Source organism: Psittacula echo, assembly GCF_963264785.1.
Source record: "Psittacula echo genome assembly, chromosome: 7".
Classification (NCBI taxonomy): Eukaryota; Metazoa; Chordata; class Aves; order Psittaciformes; family Psittacidae; genus Psittacula; species Psittacula echo.
Genome location: NC_137740.1, coordinates 41,638,848 through 41,661,851, shown reverse-complemented (window position 1 = coordinate 41,661,851; position 23,004 = coordinate 41,638,848). Strand labels below are relative to the sequence as shown.

At 38.2% G+C, this 23,004-nt stretch overlaps 1 protein-coding gene across 5 annotated transcripts in view; it reads right to left on the bottom strand.

Moving 5' to 3' along the window:
• The window catches only part of DLG1 (discs large MAGUK scaffold protein 1), a 169,935-nt gene that overhangs the window by 23,118 nt on the left and 123,813 nt on the right, over positions 1–23,004 (bottom strand). For all 5 annotated transcript variants that reach the window (XM_080622304.1, XM_080622306.1, XM_080622305.1 and 2 more), the window contains exons 13-15: positions 22,358–22,514; positions 21,129–21,231; positions 6,227–6,341 (exon numbers count right to left, since the gene is read on the bottom strand). In XM_080622304.1, coding sequence (XP_080478430.1) covers positions 6,227–6,341; positions 21,129–21,231; positions 22,358–22,514 — 375 coding nt within the window. The remainder of the gene's footprint in view (positions 1–6,226; positions 6,342–21,128; positions 21,232–22,357; positions 22,515–23,004) is intronic.

Genomic DNA, 23,004 nt, shown 5'->3' with positions numbered 1-23,004 from the left:
GATGCCTCCTGCAATTCAATTATGTACTTAGCACAGAGCAAGTTACAAGTCAGCCCAGGATAAAAAAGGCAAGCAAGCATTTGAAGCATACAGCACTATTCAAAGTTCTGTAATGTACCTTGCTTTATGTAAAATTTTAAATTGGAATTATTTTAGTAAATAAAAATTAACTCTTTCTTTAAAATGAAAGTCAGTATCCTGCTCACAGAGAAAAAAAAAACAAACCAACAGCCAAACAAAAAACTGAAAAACCAAACCCCAACAACTTTGTTATTGTGCCTGAACACAAAGAACCGTATGTGCATTCTTTTGGAAAATTCCCAACTATTCCAAGGTAATCTCAGCCTTTCTTCTAAGGATTTTCTAAATGCCTATTTTCAAATAATAGGCACCAGCAATACCTGAACACCAGCTGTGTGACTACAGTTTTATTAATGCTCCTTTTGCCAGCAAGGTTGGTTTATGCAAGTCTGCTACTATCCAAACCCATCTTTGCCTGCTTTGCACGGACTCCTTCCCCCTTACCTCCCACCCCCAGTTTTGCTTATGAAAGCACAATTATCCAGAAAAGCACATGGTCCACCATACTGTAGAACTGATCAGGGTTAAAACCAATTTCTTTTCTCCCTGTTGGTTCATTTTATGTCTCGATCAGTTTCCTGAGGAACTGAAGAGACCCACAGTATTTTTCTCCCAGCACAATTGAGCATTTTGTGAGGATGTGAAAATGAATGGTAATAGGACCCTCTTACCAAACTCTAAGATTACACCTTAGAAATCCTAAAATAATCCTAAGATTATGCCTTATGAAGGACTCCTATTTTACATTTGAAATAAGTGTATGAACCTCTATCATTTAAAGCAAGAAGTGCCTGTATGACCCAGGCCAAAAAAACCTCAACTTGATTTCATCTGTAAGGCCAGATGTTTGTCAGTGATGAACCTTCTAAACGATATCCTGTCTCTATTTAGAGACTTGATTCCAAGTCCATCACAAAGTAGCATCAATAGATTGCAATGTAATGATTTTAAAATGGTGTCCTTGTCCAAATTCAGTTTGTTTCTTCATGCTGAACACTGATCTTATGTACCTTTTTCTGCTAGATTTTTAATGCCTGATTCATTTTTTTTTTTTTTATAACCCATGTAAGTACTTGTTTGGAACTGTTTGCTCCATAACTTATTTTAGCTTTGCAAATTTTGCCTTTCTACGGAACTGAGTGCATATCTTTGGATTTGAACTACATTTGTTTATGACAAATCGCTTACAGAGAAGAAGTTTAAAATTTTCTGTCAGATCAATTTATCTTTAGCATGAGGTCTACCGCAAAATCAGAGTTCTCTGAGACCCTATGCCTTTCTTGGGCCCTAAAAAGCATCACAAACTTTTCAGAAAGGGCTAAAAGTTTTAACAAATATTTTCTAAAATTTCTAGAACAAGACAGAAATTTTAAAATAGCTTAGAAATATATACTCTCATAATACACAAAGCCCTATATTTAAACATGCAATAATTTTAGTTTGTTGAATTTATTAAAAATTTAGGCTTTCAATTTTGGAACAGCTTGGAGGTTGAAATACAACCTTCCTTCAGCAGTGCAACTTCTACTATAAGATGTTTTAGTTTAATCCCATAACATACTAGAAATGTCCCAATTATTTTTAAAAAATTAGAACCCTTTTCTTCTTTGAAATAGCCTGAATACTGCAGGTAAGAAAATTATACCCTACTGATTATTCCTCCAGATTCTTTTTGCACATATTTGTTCAGAAAGGACTCTGGACAAGCATCATTCTGTGTCTCAAAATAAACTGCACATACTCCATATTTTTAATGCATATTCAAGTTGTATACATTTTCACTGACTTAATTAAATGCATCATGAAATTTACTTCCTGAGAATTCTTCTTAGCATTCAAGCAACGATTTCTACCAGCACTACTTCTAACTTTCAGTTTGAATGTAAAATATGAGCAGTGAACTGGGCCTAACAGCATTAACAGTTGTGTTGACTGCATGACAAAAAAAATTTGTAAGAGTTAAATAGAAGCACAAATGGATAAAAACATACTATCAGTATGTGCTCTTCAAACTAGATAAATGGTTACACAGAATAGTTCTTTTGCACAATGAAAGGCTGTTTCATTAAATACCTCTCCTCTGGTGAGGGCACTTCAAGAAAAATAATTTTATTGGAGAATGAAGTCAAAGCTGATAGTTTTATTATAAGATGAATTAAAGTACCACACAGTAGTGACAACTTCTGCACTAAAATTTAGAGGAACACTGGGAATGATAAAATAAATGTGACAAAAAGTAAACAGAATTAACAAAAATCTCTTTGGATTCCAACTGATTAACATGGCTTTTCCTGTATGCTTGGCAAGTCACCAAATGAGAACTCATTTCACAGTCAAGATCACATATTTTTTCTACAGACTGGTATATAAAAAGTTTCCTTTATTTACTCCCTGTATGGAGACTTCTATTACTTGTTAATACATGGTATTGTTAATACCATTACATTTATTTAGTGTAAGTTATAAACACAAAGTTACTTAAAAATAAACTTGGCATTTCTGATCAACTACTCCTAAAATTACTTTACAGAGAAAGCACCACATCCTCCCTTTTATTTTACCTTGTGTTACTCAGCCACTACTCAGCACTAAAAAAGGTAACTTGGTTCCTCCATTTACAAGTCTACAGAAACTGAAGTTGTGTGTTTCATGAGTGCTTATGTTTCAAAGCCAAAAATTTAATAGCTGTGTTAACAGTGCCAAATTTTCCAAAACATCTTTTTACCGGGCTATACTAATTACTTTCAGTACCACAGGCTGCTGATCAAGTTTTTCTTAAGCATATCATCTTTTAGGGTATTTTTGCTGAACAAAGCAATTCCTGCAGCAAAAGCATCTCCGTGTATTACTTCATGAAACATGAATTAATCTTACCACTTCAGAAAGAATGAAGTTCAGGTTATAAAGGAGGTTCTTTTTTTCGTTCTGAGTTTTTTAGGAAAGCTGCTTGAAACTAGATGTTTTAACTAGCAGAATAACATAGGAATGCCCAACTAAGCTCCTCCTGCAGGCAAATACACTTTTCAGGCCTAGTGTTAATGCCAGATCTTATTTTTTTCAATTGACTTAGTTAGGATTTCATAATGATTTTAAAACTGTAAAGCTTACTCCACTTTGACACATAACCATTTTCTGCTCTGACTCAAGCAGAAATCAGCACCATTGCTTGCATTTAAAATGTATCATGCCAGAAAAATGCACAAAGGGAAAAGTAATTTTCAATTTTGAATTCTATGCACATTGCACAGACTGAGATTTGGCATGCAAGATGAGATAAAATATGGATCACATTTACTCCCTATCAACATATTATCATAGAAGCTTGATACCATTGAGCTATCTCATCTTTTCACATTTGCTTTTTGAATCTGCAGGTGAAGGAGGACAGCATATAGATGTAATTCAGATGCGAAATCAAAATACTGTATAGGAATCTCTCTCCTCTTAAATATTAAAATAAATATGAAGCAAAAATAAGGGAAGGCCTTTAAATCAGTACATCTTAATTAGTCCGGGGGGGGGGAGGGGGAGATGGAGGGGGAGATGGAGACGAGGTGGGTAGTATTACATATACAAATGAAGAGTTAGCTGCTGCTGAATTGCTATTATTTGTATTTCCTTCCAAGCAGTGTTTGTTAAATTGCTACTCACCATATACTGATACACATACAATTAAGAACAAAAATCTGCCATTTTACTTCAAATTGTATCTTCAGGGAAACACAATAATCTTTTCCTTAATATTATATAACGCCTCCAAAACACTCTTTAGAGGCAGAATATTCATAAAGATACCAAGTTTCAGTTATAGGGACACAATGATGTATCTGATATTATTTGCTATTTTGTTACCATGATTTTGAGAAATCACCAGAGTATTATTTTTGGAGTGTTTGTATTTGATAGGTTTTCTGCAATTGTGGTTGAATGCCTATAAACATTTTACTGTTGGATTTACCATTCAATTCAGCATTATGTTACATAACTGGAATCCTTTATGGAAAATCCAAAACCAAATATTATAGAAAAAAGGTAACTTCAGTTACTAAAATAGGCTTTGAATTGGTACAATTAAGAGTACAGGATGCTCATACCAGAGTGACTTACATAAGGAAGAGGCTGGATAACTAACATGTTCTGCCAGTATCTGGCAATATGTGAAAAGATTCATAAAACTTACTTCAGTGAGGTCAAAATTACATCAGAAATCAGACAGAACAGATGTGAAACCATCCTGTGTATACTAAGTTGCCTACCAATCTTTGGCATCTTTTGGTGTGATGACAAGAGTAGATCTCAAAAGCTCCAGCAGCACCCTCTGTTTGGAGATGTGGGTGGGAAAGTACTTTTCCTGAGGAATTTTTGCATTTTAGAATTTTGTTCTGACTTTTAATAAGGCTGATTACAGAGTCTTAAAAGCTTTTCTGCCAACAACCTGGGGAAGGCTGCATTTTCTTCTGCAGCTGGCAAAGTCAAAAGCTCAAAGACTTCCCTCAGTGGAATAATACCTACATAAACACAAAATGCTTGCCAGCGGCTTAAAATACCAGACCAATGTGTGAACATGAGCATAAGCGGTTTAGAACCTAATCAGGCTATAGGTAACCAAGCAAAAGAAAAGTATTTAGAATTTTTTAGGCTTAGTTACATGATGAGGGCTAAAGCAATAAAGCTTGTGATTATAGAAAGGAGGAAGGTCTCAGCACAATATCCATATGTACACCTACCTGTAGAAATTCTAAAACATGGATAACTGGAATCAAGCACTTATGCTTAGTATTTAACCCATTTATCCTTACAGTTTTAAATTCTGACCCCCGAAAATATTTACAGTAAAGTAAAAAAAAAAACCAGCCCCCCCAAAAAGACACAAAAAAAGAAAAAAAAACCAAAACAACACACACACAAAAAAAACCACCTGAAAAAACCCAAATCCAACCAAATCAAAAAAACAAAAAAACCCCACATATAATGCTACTAAAATGATAGGTCAAAACTTAAGAACTATACGCTATAGTCAATCTAAACAGAAGTCCTGTATGAGGACATTTGTTTCAAAGCTCTCAAAAATAGGTTGTAAAGACTAAGACTTTCCTGAGCATAGACGCCATGATTCAGGTAAGACTTGCTTCCTGTCCCATAGCTCAATACTATTTTGTTCATGATGTTATATGTATCGGCTTTGGATGGGAAAAGTCAATAGCCCCTGGGCCAAGGATTTCAGCCCGTATGCCAGTGAGGTCGTACAACATTTTGAAACAAGTTTAACCTGCGAACCAGCACTACTGAAGTTTTGTCTGCTCTACTAAAACGGTCTGGACCCTGCCAAGATGCTACTGCTGGCCCTTATTTAATGCAGGGATGAGCTGGTTTGGGGAATTCAATAAATTTATTCTTAAAAATGCAACCCTTTTCCCCACACTCCTTATTTGAAATATTATGCTGTATCAGTGTCCGATAATTGATGCAGGAGTTAGCTGGCACATTAATAAGATGCACCTTGCCACAATTTCCCAGTGAAACCACCCATTTTCTTAACTGCTTCACGTTCTTTTATATTTCCACTTCTTTTTAACGTACTTTATGTTTAATTCTATATGAATAAATTATTGAAGAATAATCAGTTCATTTAATTTGATGCATTTGCTCTCTTGGCTACCATGGAAAATATTCTATAACAAAATGCCACTGGATCTAGAATTAAGTTTTCTTAATACAAGCTGAGAATACAAATAAAGCTAAAGGAAGTAAAATGGAAGTATGTCAAAGCCTAAGTAAAGGGAGACAAATCTGAATTCAAGAACTGAACAAGGAAAAATATGAAGACTACTGTCAAAAAAACATTAATTAAGCAATATATTAAGATTCCACACATACACTGACTTTCAGAACACTCTTACTAGAAGATTATCTCTGAAGTAAGACAAAAAGCAAATAACAGCACTCATACAGGGTTCTCATGGCTACTACTTTTTTTTAAACCATTATATTAACTGATCTAAAATAGGTTTTATTTTTAATATATTTTACATATAAATATATATTTGTTAAGTTCAAAAATGAATAATTGTCTAAAAATGCAAATACAGAAATATAAAAGTCTGCAGAAAAAACACACTAGCAATACTATGAGAAAGGTGATTACCTGACATAGAGGGATCTCTTCTGGCTGGTTCGCAAAGATCCTGATCCTGAACTAATGCTACTGTTCATCATCTGTTCCCGTAAATCATGTATTTTAGCTTCAAAACGACTGTATTCTGCAAGAAAGGAGGGCATTGAAATTAATTTTCCTTGAACTTCAGCAATTAACCGAGATAAAATTTGAAATAATTATGATTAGACAAAGCAAATAAACAAGCAAACTACACTTCAAAATTCTGTGGGTTTAATCTATAGGTTACAGTAACTACTTCTTTCTAATTAAGACAACCATTTCTATCAATATCATTTTTATAGTAATAAAGACCGATACAGCTAAACTTTAACCCCTAACAAAAAGAAAACTTCAAAACATACATGGGAAATGCATAAGCTTATAAATAAAGAACTATATATTTTAAATTTTAAAGAAATGGGAATGAAAAGTGTCTGTACTCTAAAATTACCGGACTTGAATTAGATAAAGAACTTAGCGCTACAAGGTGGGAAATACGCAGAACATCTTCTGAATAATACAATGTTTCCATTGGAGCTGAGCAAAGGCAAAAAAAAAAAATCCAGAATTCTTGCATGAATTTCAATCCACTTCTAAACAGCACTAGCGATTCTAACTCCCCTCAAGAATTATGTACAATGTTAATCCTGGAAAAACGGATTGTGCTCTGAAACAGCACTGTGTACCATTACAACTAAGCTAAATGTATTTGATTTTAGCTACAAAGACAGGCAAGCAAAATAATAATAGCTTCTTCAGGACAAACATTTCCTGAAGTGAGGTACTTACATGCTGTCAGCATAAAATATGAACTCAGAACAAGTTAGTTTTTCCTTCAGTTGAATAGTTTGGACTTCAGGATCAACAGATCCACTTGTAAAACCTTCCTAGTTAAAAGACACGTTCTGCAGCCACCACCTTCATCAGTAGACCACGTGATGCAAGATTAGAACAAGTCAACACTAGGAGAGCCAGGGTGAGTGCAGCAGGCAGCTGCTGAACTGGGTACTCTGCTGCTCTTCCTAGCTGCACCCTTATTCCCTGTCTACAATAATTTACACAGGAAATGCAAGACAGGGCTTTAAAATGCAAAAAAAAATCACTAAAGATTCCTTCAACACTTATCTAAATACTATGACTGATTTATCGTATTGCATTCTGTAGCATTTTCTCCCCACAAACTCAAACAGTGAGCATAAGCTAACCAGAGAAGAAAAAAAGAAAAAAAAAGTTACAGAAGAATATTCTGTGAACCAGTTTCTGGTGTATCACTTCATCAAGGTTACTAATAAATCTGATGCTCAAGCAATAGCAACTATTATTAACCCTGTCCAGAACATGACAATATGCACAGTCTCTTAAATAACCTTGAGTTTTGTCCTTTAAACCCAAACGCTGTTAGTTCTTAAGACAGTATCTCAGTTTTAAAAACAGAATTGAGTGCATGTTAACGAAGTCCAGATCAAGTAATTTACCAGCACTAAATCAGACTGATAAGGTTGGTTAACAAGAGAAACAAAAACTATTTCCACCAGGATCAGTGCTACCACTAATAGCAAAAGAATTTAAGATAACAGGATGGTAATCTAAGAGGAATATGAAAAAATTACATCTTTTAGAAAACAATATACTTTAGGGAAAGGACCCAGATGCAGAGAGAGAAGTATACTCCTGCTGTGCTACTGCTGTTCTGCATCGCCTTAGCCAAGTCACTTAATTTTACTCATTACACCTGAGAAACTATCTCTTAAGCCTCCCACCTGTTTCTTGGGTATTTTGGAAGACTGAAGCTGTCAAATTCAAACATACTACACGAATGGTAGCTGAGATTTCTGACATAAGTGATTCCCCCTCCTCTATACACACCCTCCCCCCCCCCCCCCGAAAGGAAACTAAGTATTGAAAACACCAGATAACCCAAGGTTTTTCTTGTGCTACAGCCTGTTCGGTACTGAAAATACCTGCAGTTCTTTGCAACAGATACTGGAAAAGACCACAAATTTCTGTTAAGAAAGTATCATGTGTCAAATGTTGAAAGAATCGATTCCCCCCTATGTAGCATGTAGTACATAAGAGAGTTAACAGGTGAGGCTATTCCTTACTATCGCTTAACTCTATCCTATACATCCTCTTTGCGTTGCTGGTCTTGCAGTCTCCTGGAGTAATTTAATTTTTCACATCAGAACTCCTGGAAAGTGAGTGCTGAATGAGTGACAGGGACTTCTGCAGAAGTAAAAAGGAGAATAATTTCCACATAGAGGCTCCTGCCACACCAATAAAGCAAAAAAGGAAACTAATGGGCTGGGGTTGAGAAGGCTCTATGTTCAAAAAGAAGGGGTGCCAAGAAATGTCATATTTAGGAAAAGCTTAAACACTCTGTGCAGATGGAATATGAAATCCTTTGGTGTACAGCAAGCTAAAAATTTGAGTTATATTCCTCTTACAGAAGGTTCTGGGAGGAACAGCATGGACAGAAATCTCAAAATCACTGGGTTTGGGGCTGAAAAACAGTTGGGATTTTTGGGTTTTGAGCTCTGCTAATCTGTCTAGGAGAGCTTACATTTCTATCTCTGTAATTCAGAACTGTCTTCAGCACCTTCAATCTCTTATTAAATTGATGCCATCTGGCAGTTTATGAGATGTAGAAAAGTAGATGCAAGATAGCAGTCAGAAGATGATCCACAGCTGCTCCCTCTTACATGCTCTATAAGAGGGGACCGTCAATAGGCAACAGCTTGTGGCAAGACTGCAGGCTTGTATCTGAGCTGTGTGTATCAAATGAAATCCAAACAAAATGCAAATTTATAACTACCTACACACTTGTTTTTAACCAATCCCTGCAGTGATACCTTACCACTTGTTAAACAAAAAACAAACAAAAAAACCCCCCACAAATAAACAAACCCCACCAAAAAAAAAAGAGGCAACAAACTGCAAAGAAGTAGCATCAAGTTTACACTAATGGAAGACTTTATATAAACAGATATAACAGACAGAGATGACTCTGTAGGAAACCCCCTTAGCTAAAATTAACATAAAAGTGGAAGTACTGGATAAAAACAAAAGCATGATCTTAGCTTATGTCCTGGTTTAGCAGTAGCAGTCATTTTTTCTACGGGTGCAGTGCTGTGTTTTGACTTTTGGCCTGGGAATAATACTGATAAAGCCGATGTTTTCAGTTGGGGGTCAGAATGTTTACCCTGACCAAGGACTTTGTGAGTCTCATGCTCTGCCAGGGGGGAGGAGAAGCCGGGAGGAAGCAGGGACAGGACACCTGACCCAAACTAGCCAAAGAGGTATTCCATACCACAGCACGTCATGCCCAGGATGTAGAACTGAGAGTTCCCGGAAGGGCTGGATCATGGCAGGGTGGGGGTGAGGTACCGGTTGGTGAGCGGTTGTATTCTCTTGCTTGTTATTTCCTTTATCATTATTATTATTGGTGGTAGCAGTAGTGATTTGTGTTATACCTTAGTTATTAAACTGTTCTTATCTCAACCCGTGGGAGCTGCATTCTTTTGATTCTCCTCCCCGTCCCTCCAGGAGCGGAGGGAAGAAAGGTGGGGGGAGAAGTGGACTTCGTGGTTCTGATTTACAGCCTGGGCTTAAACCACGACAGTTCTTTTTGGCGCCCAACGTGGGGCTTGAAGGGTTGAGATACCAACAGATCTGACCAAGGCACAATGCTGATTTATTGGCTCTCAAAGTTGTTTCTCTTGATGTCACAGTTTCAGTGTGCTGTAGCTTACTCAGAGCCGGTATTTGCTGTGTTAGTGTTTATCAAGTGTGGGCCTTGGGCTAAGGTTCTTGTTTCATTGTACTTTATGGTAATGGCTTGTAATACGGCGGGGCTCCGGCAGCAGGGCAGGATGGACGAGGCTGCGGACTTGTACCTGCCCGTCCCGCTGCTCTTCCCCGTCCTGGCCCTCGTCCTTGCCTCCGTCTTCGTGAGGCTGCGAGGAGCCGAGGGGGAGCGGCCCCGGGAGTCGGCGGCGGCCGAAGCGGCCCGGGAGAGGGGCCCCGGGGACCAAGCGGCGGCGGGAGCGGGGCCGGAGGCCGGGAAGGAGGCGGCTGCCGAGGAAGGGAAGGAGGCGGCTGCCGAGCAGCGGGAGGAGGCGGCGGAGGAGCCGAGCCCCACGGCCGAGCCCAGCCCCGCGGCGGCCGAGAGCATCCCCCAGCAGCCCACCGAGCCCCGTGAGCCTGAGCCGCAGGAGGATGCAGGAGACCCCACAGCACTTTCCAGCAAGGCAGAGGAAGAAGATCTGGACTCAGAAAAAGAGAAGCTGGTGGTGAGAGAGCCTTCAAGCACAGCAACATCATTTGAGAGTTCTGAAGGGTTTGAATGGCCTCTGGGTACCCTTGGAACCTGCCTGCTGATTGTGATGGGGATCACCATGTTGGCACACACACAGAGTGTGTTTTACCCACGGCCATTTTGTCTGATCTCGAGAGTTAAGCAAAGTCAGGTTTGGGTCTTGTCTGGGTTTAGACAATACAGGGGGACCGAGAGGTTTTCCCCAAGGCTGGACAGTCATGAGTGTCACAGTGTGTGGGACAGTATGGGCGAGTATCTAATCCACTGGGCCCCTCCAGTGCTTTGGAAGCATCGGAGATGGAAGGCAGCTGTGTGGAGTCCCTGACGACAAGTTGCAGAGACTGCTGCAGGGGAGGGTGAATTATTTTGAGCCTGATGGGCCATGGCACTTCAGGCCATCAGGGCAGAGATGCAACATAGAGATGGACTCATGATCGAGGGGTGGACTTTGCAATGGGCCTCTCCTGCTCTGAAAGACTGTTACAAGAGATGGAGCCCACCATCATGGACCGAATGGACTCAGCAGCTTTATAGGGATTGGTCTGTGCACTAAGATAAGAGTGCACTGAGATGAGAGCGAGGGTATATGGAAAATGTGGGATCTGAGCATGACGTGAATGGTATGGAATAAGGGGTGGATACTGTCCTGGTTTAGCAGTAGCAGTCATTTTTTCTACGGGTGCAGTGCTGTGTTTTGACTTTTGGCCTGGGAATAATACTGATAAAGCCGATGTTTTCAGTTGGGGGTCAGAATGTTTACCCTGACCAAGGACTTTGTGAGTCTCATGCTCTGCCAGGGGGGAGGAGAAGCCGGGAGGAAGCAGGGACAGGACACCTGACCCAAACTAGCCAAAGAGGTATTCCATACCACAGCACGTCATGCCCAGGAGGTAGAACGGAGAGTTCCCGGAAGGGCTGGATCATGGCAGGGTGGGGGTGAGGTACCGGTTGGTGAGCGGTTGTATTCTCTTCCTTGTTATTTCCTTTATCATTATTATTATTGGTGGTAGCAGTAGTGATTTGTGTTATACCTTAGTTATTAAACTGTTCTTATCTCAACCCGTGGGAGCTGCATTCTTTTGATTCTCCTCCCCGTCCCTCCAAGAGCGGAGGGAAGAAAGGTGGGGGGAGAAGTGGACTTCGTGGTTCTGATTTACGGCCTGGGCTTAAACCACGACAGCTTAACACTTGCCTCTGACCAAAAAGCAAGTATTTAGGGATTCAGGGATGAGAACTAGGCAAGCACAGAGTGATACCTCACCTTCATGTACTCTCACATTCTCCAATATTTTCAATGTTTACAGAATTTCACTGTATGCCTAAATTACCTATTTCATTCAGCTTATTACCACAACATTCTTCCAAATCCTGGAGAATGGTTTTCTTTATAATTCCTTTCTTTCTCATGGGAAATGCATAATCACAGAATCATAGAATAGTAAGGGTTGGAAAGGACCTTAAGATCATCAAGTTCCAACCCCCCTGCCATAGGCAGGGACACCCCACACTAAACCATGTCACTCAAGACTCTGTCCAACCTGGCCTTGAACACCACTAGGGATGGAGCATTCACAACTTTCCTGGACAACCCATTCCAGTGCCTCACCACCCTTACAGTAAAGTATTTCTTCCTTATATCCAATCTAAACTTCCCCTCTTTAAGCTTTAACCCATTACCCTTTGTCCTACCGCTACAGTCCCTAATGAAGAGTCCCTCTCCAGCATCCTTGTAATATTACATATATATGTGTATGACAAAATTGATTTTATTTTTCCCCCCTAAAATACAGTGAACAGCACAATAAACTCCCAACATGGCTAAGCGTGACAAAACCATACAATGTACATATAAATATAAAACCTTCAACATTCCAGAAATTCAGAGCTGGAAGAGGCACGGCGAGAAAGATAAAAACGGCACTCTTTCTTTGCTAAGAGCTAATGAAGACCTTGGCTGAGAAGAAAAATGACTGATCTCTGGTATAATATCATTAGGGTAACCAAACAAAGGACAAAAGCTATTTAAATGAAAAAGCGAAACTGACTTTAACCCAAATGGACTAGGCTGGTACAAATATGCCTCCAATTTCCACAGCCACTCAAAACACTGAGATTCTGAAATAGTATTTTAATAAAAACAACGGTGGCACAAGAAACATTCCCCCATACGCCCCATGAAATTAAAACCAAAACTGAACCACACAATCCAAACCCTCAATCCTTTCATGTAATAATTTAACCAGGCTATGAAACCTGATGTATATGCAACAGCAGTGAACAGGACTTAACTCATGATCTCTTCTAATGTCCTGAATTTTAGGGAAGCCGCTAATGCTATACATCGAATAAAGGGTAATATGCAGCAAGACTAACATGAAATGCAATGAAGTAATAACATAAGAATAACAGCCTTTCTTCTTGGCTAGAATTTCCTCAAAGTTTCCAGTAAGTTTAGGAGCAGGGAGGGAGTGGTACTTGCTATCACAACACAGAGCTTAAGGAAGCACAAGCATCTGCTGCTTCAATTCATGGCACTTACCCAACAGTGCCCCACCATTGCCAAAGGGAAAGAAAAAAGAAAAAGCCTACTCAGGTTTACATATAATCAGTTTTTAAGAACATTGGATGCATACATCTGGGATCAAGTTTAAACTTTAGAATTATACTGGATAAGCAGATGGTGCAAAACTAGACTAAATTCGCTCAATTTCATGTCTGCACATATTGCACAGCAAAAATAAAAGAAAAAAGGAAAAAAGAAAAAAAAAAAAAAGGGGGGGGTAGGTGGGGTGGGAATTAGGAAATCCTGGAAGATTACTCTGCTCCCAAAGTCCTAAAGTGATTTTACCTAGAAAACAGTAGTGTTTTCAATGTCAACATTTGGCAGAAATCAAACCTTCAGAGAAAGGGTCCAACCAGTGAAACATTCCTGGACTGTATATCTGGTGGGCAAGAAGAGGACAGTGACACTCAAAGCTACATTGTGAGTAGTCTGTACATGCAGGAGAAGAGAAAAAGAGATTGCAATGAAAATTATTTTGGTCTGGAACACATTCTAGAAAATGGGGTAAAAGAATAGAAGACAACGATAAGGAATGGAAAATTCAGCTAACAGCACAGAAGGAAAAGCAACCCAAGGAAGCATAGATGTGTGTACAGGGAACAGATGGCAGCACAGTACTGAGAATCTGAGAATCTTACATATATTGAACCCACGAAGAGCTGAAAAAGTTCACTTTAATTAAAAAAGTATGCCCCTTGCTTCCCTCTTCCCATCTGTCTGTGGAAAGCCCTTCTTTAGCAAGGCACACTGGATCTGCAAAGCAGGATTCCTATGATAAGTTTTATGTAACTACAGATTTATAGTCTTTTCTCCACACTCAGAATATGCAATTTTCCTTTTCATGGTGCCAAGAAAGTGAGAAACAGAGCCTGGCAGTGAGTTAGGATGGCCACCACCACACTGATCTTGTATTAACCTTACAGTGGTTTTCAGTTCTAAGCTTCTGAGGCAGGACTACGACAGCATGTAGATGACTGAAGTTGTATTTATGAGTCTAATCATGTACCACTACCCGGTATTTGATAAATTCGTAAGCACCATTTGTTTTGCACACTTTTCCTTGTTACAGGCTGTACTATAAACTTAGGTTAGCAGAAGAGGCTGTGGAGTATAGCATATTTAGTGCTACCACTCAAAGACACAAGCAAAGAGGTTATCTATTAAAATGCATGGACCACAATAAAAACATCATAAATTATTTTTGAGGAGATATCTGGCTTCAATGCTTGTCATTTTATATTAACAAGACCCAAGAGAGACCACAATGTATTCCACATGCTATTGGTGGCTTTCATGCACTCTTAATGTGTAATGGGCTTGTACCCCATTAATCACCTGAAAGACTAGGCCAATCGTATTTCAAAACAGATTAGAAAAACTGCATTTGTACTTAGTTAAGAACACTTCCTGCAGAGCCTGCAAAAATCAGAAAGAGGCTGGATTCAGTCACTGCTGAAGTGAATTTACCAAAAATATTGTTGAAGATTTACCACACATTCACAGCTTGTAAAAGGCTGCACTATTCAAAGACAAACAATTTTATTCATTATGTTAGAGAGCAGAAGTGAGGTTTTAAAGGATTAAAATATGTATAAGCCGCCTTATAGTGTCTATCAGGACTATATATATAGCAGAACCCTTCTTCTAATCTTAATGGGCCTGATTTTAAAGATACTTTAACTGACTAATCTGGATTACTTGCAAATTAGTAGAACCAAGTACAAACACACAAGAACAAAAGTTTGGAAGACTAAAGACCACATATTCCAAAGCAGGATAAACTTTTATTTTTTGTAATAAATTTCCATTTTATGAAATTGGGATATATTTATCTTTTAAACCACCTTTGTTTCTCAGCTACCCTCTTGATACAAAACAAATACTGAAAACTAAGTATTGCAAAAGCATTATTGGCTTTGTGCTACTCCAGCTGGACTTCTACCAATAGAAGATTTACAATGTATTTCAAGACAAATGCTCAGAAAATAATCTTAGCTTATACACATGAAAGTAATACTATTTCCCAGGGCTTAGTTACCTCCGCTTTAAATTCCAACAGAAAACATTGCATAGATGAAGTGTCAGTAACAGAAAAATTGGCCAAATACTGGCCACTGAAAGGTGAGCTCTAACAAAGCGTTGCTTTTTTTATTTTTTCCCCTTTGACTCATTTGTTTTAAAGACAAAAGAGAAAAAAAAAACAAAAAACAATTACAAAGCTGTCATACTTGGATCTTATTTTCAGTAAATGGATACATTCCTTAAAAACAAAAAATACATGAAAATCCACCTAAAAATCTAACAACATATGAGTAGTTTTGATTGACCTATAAATCTTGAATACATTTTGCAACAGAAACCCCTTACTTCCTTTAATGAAACCAAAAGAAAAAATGTGTGTTAACTACCGATATGAACAATGTAAGTTCAGAAGCAGAGGTTTTACCAAAAATACCTTGAAATCTTCTCTTGGAAAGATCCACACTGATCCACCCAATCACCTAAGAACTTGGAGCTAATCTCATCACTTAACTGTCTTATTACTCTTTTAGAAATGAAATGGATATATAGAGATGGATTTGAGCTGAATTACAAAGAGAGTATCAGTATAGATTCTAAACTCTAAATCACAGGCAGCTAATAATTCAGGAAAAGCGACTGCTGCACTAGTTAAAATTATAATTTTATTTTTTATATATCAAGTGGATCCTTGAGAAAAAAGTGCTGCTACTTTTCTGAATTTTGACCCTGCTTTGGGGGAAGGGCATGGTGACCAATGAATGACTGCTGATACACATCATCAGTCTGCTTAATTTTTCAAGCCCCTCCAAGAGCAGGTGTCCCAATTAAGTATAACATCAACTGCAATTACAAACACATTAATTATCCCATTCTGATCTTGTAGATTATAAGTAAGGGGGAAAAAAAAGTTCAATATACAAAATCATTTTCTATCCAAACTCAACCAAACATGGTTTTATATTTATAATGTATTTATTTGGCTATTTTTCTTATTTTTAACACTTAAATGCACTCAAGCTATAATACAGTTATGTAGCTTACTGGCACCACAAACCTTTTCAGAACAGCAAAACCTAACTTTCAAGGAATTCTGAATTTTGAGGTAACAATCTTACTATGTCATCCTCAAAACACATAAGAAAGTTTCAGATGACCTCTGTAGTGGACATAACAATGGAAATGGCAATGTGAAATGAAGGGAGGGCCCTCTAAGTGCTGTACACCTCTAGATAGCCCTATACTTCCCCCTTGCTGCTTCTCTCCTCACTACAGCCTCTTCAAGCACTGAGACTCCCACGTTCCTCTACCTCTGCTATGTAGCATGATCATAATTCTAACCATCTCTGAATCCCCACTCCCAGGAGATACACATATACCCAAATTGCCTAGAGCTTCCTCTCATTCTTCCACACTCATACACAAATTTTCCTTGCTACTCTACACCTGTAGAAAACTCAAAGAAGGAAGACAGCAGTGTGGCACTGAGGTGTTTCTGCAACAAGAAAATTAAATAGGTCAGGAACTTCTACAAATGAAAATGGCTCATCAAAATGCTTTTGTATACTGAAGCAACATCACTTTCTTTAAAACTGCTACAGGTCATGGTACTTCGTTTCCAGTGGAACTCATAATAAAGCAAAATCTGTTTTTATTAATGAATGTTGTCTTCAAAGGAGATAGAAATTTGTAGTACAAGCGGGGGAATAAGGAAAAGCTTCCAAATGAAGAAGAGAATTAGAACAATATCTTGACTACCCCACTACACTTCTACAGAATAACTCCGAGACTTCCCAAACTTCTGCTCTTCACATACCACAGACCCCTCTTCTGCAGCACCCAGCCCTAGCAGGTTCAAACCCACTGATCTGTGCAACTAGGGAGATTTTATATACACACATGTGTGCATATGTAACATAAAAGGATGTACAAGTACAACTCAATTGGTGACTCAACAGTTTATAAAAGTACCTCCTAGGTGAGCTGCAAGATCAAGCATGGAATCTACAAGAAGAAAGCACAGTCAGTTGACTACAGCTGTGGCACTACCATACCAAAGTGGTACCTGATGCATGAGTCACTTTTGTAAACAGGAAAATACCTTCACATTCCCTAGTTGGCTTTTAGCTATCCCAAAGGGTGCTGGTAAATTGCTGTAATTTGATTCAGTACAGTAGGAAAATTTTGTAAGACATCTCTCAAATTTACTGAACAGTGCTGGAAACTAAATGAATGCCCAAATAGGTATTTTTAGAAATGAGATTACATCTGTTTTTACCCAGTTCTGTAACTAAGGAACATTTTTGAGATTTAAGGGAAAAAGTCAGCGGTTATGTAATTTGAGCTGGGATATAATACAAGCAGTATCATTCAACCATATTAGCCTATCCCAAATCCAGTAACCAGTGTTTCATAAACCATGGATTTGAAGAGACAGATACAGAAAAGTCAACGCTTTCCATGACAGTAGTTTTGCCAAGATTAATTTTTCTACAGCCTACTCAGACTTTTCTATGACAGAAATGCTTGCAAAAATCCTCTTTTCCCAAAAATCTGAGGAGAAAGACAAATGAGTAATTTCTAATAGAGCTAATGTGGTAGGATATGAAAACATAAAACATAAAACATTCCTCACCACATCCATGAACATACAAACCATCATATACAATTAAAGGGAGTGAAGTGAGTTGGTCCCAAGTGTCTTCCAAATGCTCCTATCATACAGAATCTATTCACATGGTTATAATGAACTCTGATGGATGTCTAGAATCTACTTGGTCTGTCCTAGCTGTCAGCATCTGTTACAAAATCCTGCTGGATTTATAAATGTAAATAAAATATGCATATAATACAAGCAGTTGTAACTAATGCTATCTATCTTTACAAAGACATTTGAGAAACACCAATGATGAACAACGATGTTATGAACTCTTCATTTTAATAGTTGTTGATGCTTTTTTGAACACCATACACAAAAAGTGGAGGTAATTTTATATATGTGTGTGTGTATAATTTCCCAACTTAAATGATTCAAGTGAGAGGAAAAAAAGTCCATCTGCAGCTATAATTCAGTAAATACAAAGATGATCAGAAAGCACATGCACTTTCATGAAGTACACTCAATCACATAGAATCACAGAATGGTTTGGGTTGGAAGGAACCTTAGAGATACCCCAGTTTCCACCCCCCTGCCACAGACAGGGACACCTTCCACCAGAACAGGTTGCTCAAAGCCCCATCCAACCTGGCCTTGAACACTTCCAGGGATGGGGCATCCACAGCTTCTCTGGTCAACCTGTTCCAATGTCTTACCGCTTTCACGATGAAGAACTTTTTCCTGATTCTAAAATCTAAATCTCCCCTTTTTCTGTTTAAAGGCATTTAAACAGAACTGTCCTATCCCTACATGCCCTTGTAAGAAAATCCCTCTCCAGCTTTGTTGTAGTCCTGAAAGAAGGTTGCAGCTGGAATTCCATTCATTGTCTTTTTACGAGCAGTAAGAAAAAGGCAAGCAGAGATGTCAAAGTCAGATATCAGTAACTAGACCTCCCTGAGGTAGGCTGGCCATCTGTCAGTTCATACTTTGCTTCAAAACTAGAATGAATCTCCATCTTTTAGTTATACCTTTGCTTCACAGCATACTTCAAAAGTGTAGAATAAGCCCTAGCATGCTTCCAATACCTGTGAATGGAGATCTGAAGCACTATTTCAGACAGTCATGCAGACCAAGCATCTTAAAAAAAAAAAAAGGAAAAAAAGAAAATAATCAAAAATTCTTTCTTTGTTTACTATGTCAGATGTCTGCCCATAATCTAGGATAATTCATGTAACATCTCCCTCATGCATCCTCCCAAATGGGCCCTATAATTCTTTGAGAACTGCATTCCCAACACAGCTCAAATGCATATAGTCTTGTTCTGAAGGCTTCAGTAATCATGAAGGGATGAGTACAGCTTTAGGTTTGAAGTCCATAAATGACAAGTCATTGAGAAATTGCTAACAGGCAGCGTATGCTGCTCTGGGCAAATCTCTGTGCAATGACTCAAAATCTCATCAGTAAGTCAAGCACCTCAATATATGTTTTAAGAAAATAAGTTATCTACTTGGACAAGCGGTAATGAAGAAAGCTGTTATTTCCAATGCAGAAAGAAAAGGAACCATCCAAAATCCTTAGTTCTCTTATTCTGAGAGGAAAAAAATATTCTTTCAGAGCATGAAGGGGTTCTTTTCTTTTTAAAGAATTTTCTGAGTCCCAGAAAGGACGAGCTGAAAAACTGCTGCTTTTTCATGAATTCTGGATACATTTTTTGGCAAGAAAAAAAACAAACAAACAAACAAACAAAACCCCAGAAAAGAAAAAAAAAGCCAAACAACAAACAAACAAAAAAACCACCCCGTTTGTATTCTCAGATATATTCTACCACAGAAACATCTGTTCTGCTACCAGGAGCCATGTCTCAATGGACATTCCTGGCAGAAGAAACAGTGACCAAGAATGCCCTCCCTGAACAAAAAAGTGGCCAGATGTTCAGAAGGCCAAGTCATGGGCAAAGTTTTACTTCTCACTAAGATGAGGAATCACTGTGCAAGAAACAAGATGTAACGATTTGACCTACATGTTACAACACTGAAGAGCTAAGCAGAGGATAGGCCAAGTGTATCAACAGAAATATTTGACAATTCTGATACAAAGCCAAAGCAAATACTCCAGAAACAATGCTGATCTTACTATTCTTTCTAAAAGGAAGTCTCAGAGTGAGCACTCCTAGAAAACGAATCCTGGAACAAGAGCAATCTACAGATTCAACATGTGAACAGGATGCACACCCTCAGGACAATACAGATATCAAGCAACATGGCTTGGCTGCAGGGATCTGACCATGAACCAGACACAAATGAATCAGCTGGCCTTATTACTGACTAGTAAGGCTAACTGATCTAGAGTTCTTAAGTCAGTGAAGATGTACTATATTGATGCAGGTGGGTAGGGAGAAGAGGGAAATGTGCAAGTTGATGTTTCGAAGACTTGGAGAGGAAAGGATAGAAGAAACAGAAGAGAAGAAATAAAAAATGAAGAACAATGGCACTGCAGTCAACTATCTAACAATTTCAATTAAATGTAGCAGTCTTGCTCAGTGTCCAATCCTGATAAACACTTACGTTTACTCCTTACCAGTACTGTTAAACAAAAGGTTTAAGCAGACACGTCACTGCAAGAAAGATTTAGTCATGGGCCGTTCATTTTAGCAAAATCAGTGAAGCTGTTGATCATCCCAGTTCATAAGAAGACATCAAAAATGTCTTATTATATAAACAATAATATATTGGTTTACAGACTCAAGATGGGTATATGATTTTAGACTACTGAATTTTTAAAATTTGAAATGTGCTGTAGAAATACAAGAGGATAAATAGGTGTATTGTGATGATGTAGTATTACTTAGCTTCTGTAGAACACACAAGTATAGTTAACCAGCATCAGCTGCAGTCTAATCTGGACCAGAAGAAATCGCTGGATAAACAGAAATACGAGCTCAATATTAAACAGAGGAATGAAAACCTGACAGTCTCCTTAGATCATCTAATTCAACTCAACAGAGAAGGAATTAAGTCTTTTATCCTTCTAACACTAAGGAAAATAAAGGTTGAAGGCAACTGTGAAATACAGAAGTAACGACGTGTTATTTCTACTAAGGTCTGGATTTACTGGTTTAATTTTCATGTTATGACAGTGTTAGCATTTACTGAAGAAATCAAAATTCCGAAAAGGATTAGAGCAAGAAATGTATCATCCTGTTGTGCTAACACTTGCACATGTTCCTATATGGTTGCTTGCAATTATGCTAACAAGAATGTGTCCATCTCTTGCATTATTTGTTTCTTCTTTCCGTGCAGAGGCTTTAGGTGGGGTGAGAGGACAGCTTATCTTTTAGACAGATTATCTTTTGAGTTTCAAATTGCAGACATGAACTTGAACATAAGGCAACACTTACCTTCTGGACGGTACTGAGCTACAATTGTTACTGCTTGGCCTGCATTCTTCAGGGCTGCTGCTGCCTGTTCATGTGTTGCTGCTTTTAGATCTACTCCATTTACCTACAAGTAACACAATAAAGCTCTTTATCAAAGTAATTATTTCTGTTTATCATCACAGAACAGACTCATGGAAAAAAACAAACAAACAAACAAAAAGCAATTGGATGCAAACTAGTTTCATGCCATGCAAGTCTTCCCTGTTTCCAATATAATCCATTCTCACATATACCCATCTGTTAAGAAATACTGTAACTGACATAGCATATAACTTAATGCAATTGTATTTGCTAGGTCAATTTTCTTCTTGTTTAAGACCCTTTTCTCTCTTTTAAAGGAGACGCAGCGAATGTTACTTTCTGTGATGGCAAAAAGGTGAGGTGAACAACAGGGCTTCAGTGATCTCTTCAGTCAGAAAGTGTGCCTACAGACCACTGTGTTTAACATCAAGTGGCAGACTACGCCCTCCATGGTGTGGAGGTCTAGCCTTATTTTCAATGCAGCTCATTTAAAAATAGCATCAGAAAAAAGTGAAGCAGAAATGTGTGTCACACTTTAGACCAAAAGCATTTTTCATAGTTCAAACTAAAATATCAGCATTTTAGTGACAGCAGAGCCAAAACTTAAGAGGAAAAAAAAAAAAATCCTCCTAAATAACTACCAAATTACAATGCAGTTGTCCAAAGAAATTATTCTCCGTAAATTAAGTGATTTCACAAACACACCGGCAATCTTTACAGCCTTCAGTACCAATACAGAAAAAGCCCTTAGGCAGGTATGAAATGGATCTATTTAAGATTAATGGGAAGTCTGGCAGTTACTCCAAGAAGCACCCAATTTTAGACACTACTGCAAAGTGTCTCCAATTTCAGTAGAAGGCTTATTTCTGAAGCCTACATTATTTCAATTTAGATACACACACCCCTCAGCTACAGACATACAGATACGTTAATGTCTTCGCTGAATAGCATCACTGAGTATCTATAAAAGTGCTATTTTAATCAGGTTACAGATGAGAAACTGAGGCAGTCTAAAGTCCTCAGATACTTTGGAAGTATATTGGCATCTGTTCCATTGTCTCAAATTTAGCTCAGTTAACGGTATTCTTTGAATACAAATAATTAAACGGCATTAATAACCAGGGAGGGGAAAACTTTCGTTGTTTAAATAAAAGAAGAAGGAATCCTACAGAAATTATACGATCTCCTTTCCTAAGCTCTCCACTCAGGTCAGCTGGCCCTCCTGCAAGGATGAAAGAAATGAAAATTCCTTCTCCATCTTCTCCTCCAACGATGTTGAAACCAAGACCTGTTGATCCTCGATGCAGGACAACCTTTCTAGGCTCCCTGAATGAAAGAAAGGATATGAGATCTTGGTCACTAGGCATGAATAGAAGTAAAATAAACAAATAGAAAATACAAGTGTTTTGAGATAAGTAGTTTTGAAAATTTAGGTGTCAAAAATTACACATTTCTTAAGGCAACAATGTCATGTGTCCCACACCTCCTTACCCAGTCCTGCCCACCAAAGCTTAGATTCTCAAATAATAGGTTCTATTACTTGTACGCTTTCAATTCTGTTTCTAGATGCAACACAAAACCCCCTCCCTGTTGTTAGGCGAACTGAACAACCCATAAGTATGTATGTAGTCTTAAATTCCTGTTATGCTACGATCCTATTCAGCACCAAATGTCACTACCCAACACTTTTCATATTGTTCAAGAGCCTCAATATAGCTCACAGTCTTACTCTAATGGTAACGGCATGCAACAAAATACTATTTTCCCTTTCTGTAACTCAAAGAACGAATTCTAATGGAAACACCAATAATGAAAA